We start from the raw sequence: 6055 nt of genomic DNA on the forward strand, positions 1-6055 counted from the left end.
AGCAAATTATTAGACATCTGTAAGAATTAAGGATGGCAGTTTTATCAGCCGTATGAACTTGGAAACAATAGACAGTTTTATTTACACGTACGTAGAGGCTTTGCGTACGTAGAGCCTCTACGTGTCAGCAGTGCGCATGCGCACAACGTAGAGGGCGCGCGCGCGTCTCACGGACGTACGTGAGATTCAATTCTTTGCGTGCGTTTCTTGCGCACGTAGAGAGCTCCGCGCGGGAGTTTCGCGAGATCGCAAACAAGCGATAGCGGGCCGCGCGCGCGGACGGCTTGCATCGGACCACGGCGACAGGATGGCTGGAGCAGCTCCGCGCCTTCGCTTTTCGAAAAGCGATGATTTAGACCTGCTACGCGACGTGAGGGACTGTAACCCTTTCGAGGAGAACATGAGGCACACAGTGCGGTGGGCAGAGATCGCTGTCCGCCTGACGGAGTCTAAACAAAAAGTGTTCAGCGCCCGCACTGTTCGCGACCGGACGGACCTGCTGCATGCGCAACATGCCGACCGAGACCGCAGAAACCTCCGCAGGTAAGTCACTTCGTGGTTTCCATTGAGCGCACAACACATAGCGCAAGATAGAGTGGTCAGTACAACCATTTCTTTGGTGCCACCTCCTAGGTCCGGAACCGAGGAGGAGTACTCCGAACAAGACCAGTTACTCGAAGAAATTTTGACAATCGCGAAAGAGAATGGCTATAAAATAAGAATCTTTAAGAAGGCACCGCTGGGCTCTGGCAGCCGAAACACATCAACCGTCGGTAGAAGTTCAGTGGCCCATGCGAGAGACGCCGCTGCGGAGGCACACGCAGCGGGCCTCGGCGACACAGCAGAATGTAAGCATCTCGGATCTCGTCTTCCACTTTAAATGGGGAAGCGTTATTTAGCGAGTACTCGGAAAACAAAAATTAGTCAAATCCTGCTCTTCACATAACGCGTTACTCACGTGAATGCGTAGGTCTCCATAAATAGGTATGGGAAACCAAAAGCTGTATATTGTGAATAACAATTCCAGCGCCCACCACATAATGTGCCGGGACTCAAACTCCCAGCTTTCAGCGCCTTGAAGTGGTGGGCAATTTTATCAATTGGGGGCAGTTTGACAGATGGGGCTTAGATTTGAAAAGTGTGGGTCACTTAAAATATTTGAGCGGGGCCAAGTGGAAAGTCTGAAAGTGTCCCTTGATGTGGGAAAACAACCAAGAAGTTTGAAAGGTGCACGTACCAAAAATTGGCGGGTTGGTCCTTGAACTTCGCATGAATGTTTACGCATTGTCGGACAACGCCTGTGGAGGTTCTCAATTTCTTCATCTAGTCCTCTGTGCGGCCTATACAGCTGGGTCTAGTTTTATGGTCTCTTTTGGTACAATTTCAGGCGCTGGCGGAAATACAGCGACGCAGCTCTTGTCACAGATTGTGAGCGGATGCAATGACGATGAAGGCATGGAGGAATCGTACTCTCCACCTGAACTCGACATGGACGATGCACCGACTGTGTTCAGCCCCAGTTGTAGCACAGAGTGTAGTCAAGTGCCTTCACCGGCAAGCATCAGCAGCCCACCAACGAATGCACGTCAGGGTGCCGAAGGAAACGTGGATCAGCCACAGCCTCCTAGGAGTGAGTCCACGCGTGGCCGCGGTAACAATACTTTCTCAATTTAGTTGCATTTATCAGCCGCTGAAAATTTTGGGCTTTTCATTTCCACCTGCGTGCATGTTGACAACAGCGAATGCTAGTAATGACACGAACTGACACAATGTGCCGTTGCCAAGAGAACTGCTATCATATATATTTTGAATGGTTAATCCAAGCAGGCATGTTAAAGTGTTTTGGCCTCAACCTCAATAATTATACCTTTGGCACATATAGGAGCATCTCATATATGTTTCTGCAAAAAACCCTCATGCTCCTGAATAAATTATTACGTTGATGCCTATTATAGTATGCCAATTCGATTCTGCACTCAAGACCACCCGTTAATTGTTCCTTATCATATTCGAGGACGTACAAAGCAGCTTGTGATGTTTGTGTGGGCACCTTAGTCTGTATGAATAAATGTGTCCCAAATTAATGCAGTGCTCTCATCTGTGGTGCCATACCAGTAGGTACGGAAAAGGTACAGAAAAGAAAGAATGGTATCTTGTGTGTGTATGAGTTACCCCCAAAAATTTGTTTGCACAAAATCACTCTTAAAGATGTGTCGTCACACTGGTGTATTTTTACTAAGGGTGCATTCTCCTACACTGCCGTATCTTACAGGAAAAAGAAATCAGGCTGGAGGGCTTGACCACGCTGACTACGACTTCATGGAAAAAAGGATGAAGCATGATCAGTTTATGAAGCAAAAAGACTATGTCATCGAATCGAGGCGCATCGCACTGGAGGAACAGCGCCATGCCTGGGAAAAGGAGAAATCTCTTAGGGAAATGGAATTGAAACAGCAAGAAATGAATCAACACGCCTTTGACAAGGCGGAGGAAAGACGCATACGATCAGAAGAGCGTGCTGAGGAAAGGCGTCAGAGGGCAGAAGAACGTGCTGAGGAAAGGCGCGAAAGGGCTGAAGAGCGCCGCATGTTTACAGCTCAGCAGCAAAGCTTTATGAGCATCATGGAAAGCATTTTGAACAAAATTAGCACACTGGAAGATGTTGTAAGAAACAACAAATAAAACGCTGTAGATTTCTGCATTGCAATTGCAATAAGAGTGACAAACTCATCTCAAAATTGCACACATGTTGTAACTCAACTTTATTACAGCAGCCACACAAAATAGTGTCGTTGACAGTGAGACTCCACAGAACAGAAAAAGAAAGCTGCACCAAAGCAACGTTGAAAGCATTGTGCTTCAGACATGTGTCCAGTTAGGCACTAAACATATAAAAACATGACAGCTATTACGAACAATCACTTCTACAAGGGTAAAGGCAATCTGCAAAGCATAATGCCTTATGTTTGAGACAGTACTTCAGTGATGTGGCCTCAGGTACTCATTTAGACTAGGTGGATGTAGTTCAAAGTACTGAGACACCTGGCTGCCGTACAAACACGTGTGACAGTCAGAATAGTGGCTGCTTCGTACATGTGAGCGACTTCTTGTCGCAGCAATTTCTTACGAACAATCACTTCTACAAGGGTAAAGGCAATCTGGAAAGCATAATGCCTTATGTTTGAGACAGTAACAGCTATTACGAACAATCACTTCTACAAGGGTAAAGGCAATCTGGAAAGCATAATGCCTTATGTTTGAGACAGTACTTCAGTGATGTGGCCTCAGGTACTCATTTAGACTAGGTGGATGTAGTTCAAAGTACTGAGACACCTGGCTGCCGTACAAACACGTGTGACAGTCAGAATAGTGGCTGCTTCGTACATGTGAGCGACTTCTTGTCGCAGCAATTTCTTACGAACAATCACTTCTACAAGGGTAAAGGCAATCTGGAAAGCATAATGCCTTATGTTTGAGACAGTAACAGCTATTACGAACAATCACTTCTACAAGGGTAAAGGCAATCTGGAAAGCATAATGCCTTATGTTTGAGACAGTACTTCAGTGATGTGGCCTCAGGTACTCATTTAGACTGGGTGGACGTAGTTCGAAGTACTGAGATACCTGGCTGCCGTACAAACATGTGTGACAGTTAGTCAGAATGGTGGCTGCTTTGTACGTGTGAGCGACTTCTTGTCGCAGCAATTTCTGATTTTTTTTAAAATCCAGAAACGCAAATTCACTGATGACCTTCCCAAATCCCAATTCAACAGCCTGGCGAACACGGCTCATGCTAGTGTTGAATGCCAACTGCGTTGTTGTCAGCGAAGAGCCGCCATAGGGCTTCATCAAGAGTGGCTTCAGTGGGTACGCAGGATCCCCGTATATGACGAACTGGTGGGGCCCCACCAACTTTTCCAGCTTCGCATAGAGGCCGCTGCTCTGGAGTATCCCTGCAACAACAACAACAGAAAAGGAATTCAATTGACTAACAAAATGAGACAACATCGGTCATGTTAAAATTAGTACTTTAAGTTAACATTTGCCTCACCAACTATTCCTCAAGGGGTCAAGAAAGCTATGTAATAGCAAGTGTGAACATATGCGGAAAACTATTTCAAACATATCAAAGTGAAAAGGGAGGAGAACAAGGCTCAGGTTGGCACCAAAGCAATTTTTGCCCGTACTTACCTTCCTGAACATATATTTATGAAAGAGACAAGCCATTCCAGGTACCTGACTGTCTCTTGAAAATATCAATGCAAAGTTCTTTCACACAAGACACAGGGCAACCTACCTGCATCATGCCGCCTTCCAGGATAAGGGCCGTCAAGTTGGCACACAATGCCGTTGGGACACATCACCGACTGGTACTTGAGCATGTGCATCCGCTTATGGCCAGAAAAATAATCGCGTTGGTTCCTTTTGGGTCGGCATATGGGGCGCGCCGTGCCGTCGATAAATGCCCAGCAGTTTGTCAGCGCTGCACCACGGTTCCGGATGGCCTGCAAGACAAAATTAAATGTGATCAAAGCTCAGGCTGTAGTTAAGCGTAAAATGGTATCTGTTCTTTTAATAACCTTTCTTACATAGAACCCTCTGTCGTAGATTATATCGCCCATAATGTATCCGTACTTAAGTGAAATCTTGTAGCTTGAAATACATAACCTGCACTGATCACTTGTAATGTAGTCTACATGGCTATGTTATGCGAAACTTGCTAAGGTGATGTGCCATTCGGCCTAAACTGAAGAAACTAAGATTTCTGTGTCAAAATAATTTTTCGGACAGTATGTTGATTGCGTGTGACAGATATAACTGCTTTATAGATGTCCTATGTGCGAATATGAGTAGTTTCAGTAATCGCAATGCTCCCGCTTGTTATGGCTATTGTCTTCTCTATTTTATACCGGCACATGTCGACGGCTTGTGAATTTCTAACTTTATTATTCCCATCTACCGCTGCAACTTTAGTCCTCAATAAAACAGAAAAGCTGAAATAACAGTGAATACAAGGCACAGTACCACACAGGGACAACAAAAAATGACGTTGTGTAAACAGAAAGCAAAAACATCTGTTCTTGTTTCTGTTCAGTACCAGCACGAGGCTGGAAAAAAAATAAACAGTCAACTTACATTTGCAAACTCTCCAAGGGTGGCAGGACACAGCCAGTCATGGTTGTTGCAGTCTTCAAGCAGATGACTAAACTCGCTTACGATGTAGAAAATAACTTCAGACGCCACACTCGACATCACTGATGAATGCCTGCCGAATATAGTTTCGAGATCACACCACCTGTTTGGGTAGGCAAGGCGTCGAAGCGTAATACACAAAGCCTCTCGACCGGGCACAGTCACATTTTGAGCACTCTTCACGGTCTCCGGCAGTTTAAGAGCACTAAACAAGTTATTGAAATCTTCTTTCTGAAATCTAAATTGCTGCCTGAACAGTGAGGGCTCTATGTTGTCAATGTCAAGCAGCCCGCGCTGCGACCGATAGCAAAGCAACTCCGACGTTCTCTCGTGCCTGAAGTGGTACTCCAAGTCGTCCAACGAACCATTCAGAAGCTCTCGATGCGTTTTTGTCATCAACAGGTCATCTATTTCATTCCAGGACAACGTTGACAGCAGGTAACGCTTGCACAACACACTTCCAGACATTGCTGAAACAATGATCGGCACGCATCAATGCACAACACCATGACAACACTGGCTTGTCTGAAATACTCATCTTGGATTGAATAGGCTGCCGCAGTGTTCATACTTCCCGATAGATGGCGCTACGTGGTCCGCCTTGTCGGGCGTCACGTACGTGTAGCTAAAAGCGTTTCAGATGGCGTGCACGTAAGGTACGTAGGCTTTTCACGTTTGCGTACCTGAAGCCTCTACGTACGTGTAACTAAAACTGTCTAGTCTCACAAGTCGCGTCGCAGCCGTATGGCTTCCTAAACGTGTGGCATAGTGCGTGCGTCTTTATAGATGTGGCGGTACAGCCAATGCGGAGGAGGTGGCGCACCGTCACGAGTGTATAAAGTGAGTGTATAAAAAAAACAAG

General features: G+C 45.9%; 2 protein-coding genes across 2 annotated transcripts; one reads left to right on the forward strand and one right to left on the reverse strand.

Annotated features, from left to right (window-relative positions):
• The first annotated feature begins 307 nt into the window (after nt 1–307).
• On the forward strand, nt 308–2682 carry LOC139051544 (MAP7 domain-containing protein 1-like). Its single transcript, XM_070528513.1, has 4 exons — nt 308–543; nt 634–848; nt 1388–1630; nt 2273–2682. The coding sequence occupies exons 1-4, from the start codon at nt 308–310 to the stop codon at nt 2680–2682; spliced, it is 1104 nt and encodes a 367-aa protein (XP_070384614.1).
• Nucleotides 2683–3266: 584 nt separating this feature from the next.
• On the reverse strand, nt 3267–5642 carry LOC135921354 (uncharacterized). The gene is made up of 3 exons (XM_065455685.1): nt 5137–5642; nt 4298–4505; nt 3267–3953 (listed from the first exon to the last, which is right to left on the reverse strand). The coding sequence occupies exons 1-3, from the start codon at nt 5587–5589 to the stop codon at nt 3562–3564; spliced, it is 1053 nt and encodes a 350-aa protein (XP_065311757.1). The 5' UTR covers nt 5590–5642; the 3' UTR covers nt 3267–3561.
• Nucleotides 5643–6055: the final 413 nt, after the last annotated feature.

This window comes from Dermacentor albipictus, unplaced genomic scaffold, assembly GCF_038994185.2.
Source record: "Dermacentor albipictus isolate Rhodes 1998 colony unplaced genomic scaffold, USDA_Dalb.pri_finalv2 scaffold_12, whole genome shotgun sequence".
In the NCBI taxonomy this organism is placed as follows: domain Eukaryota; kingdom Metazoa; phylum Arthropoda; class Arachnida; order Ixodida; family Ixodidae; genus Dermacentor; species Dermacentor albipictus.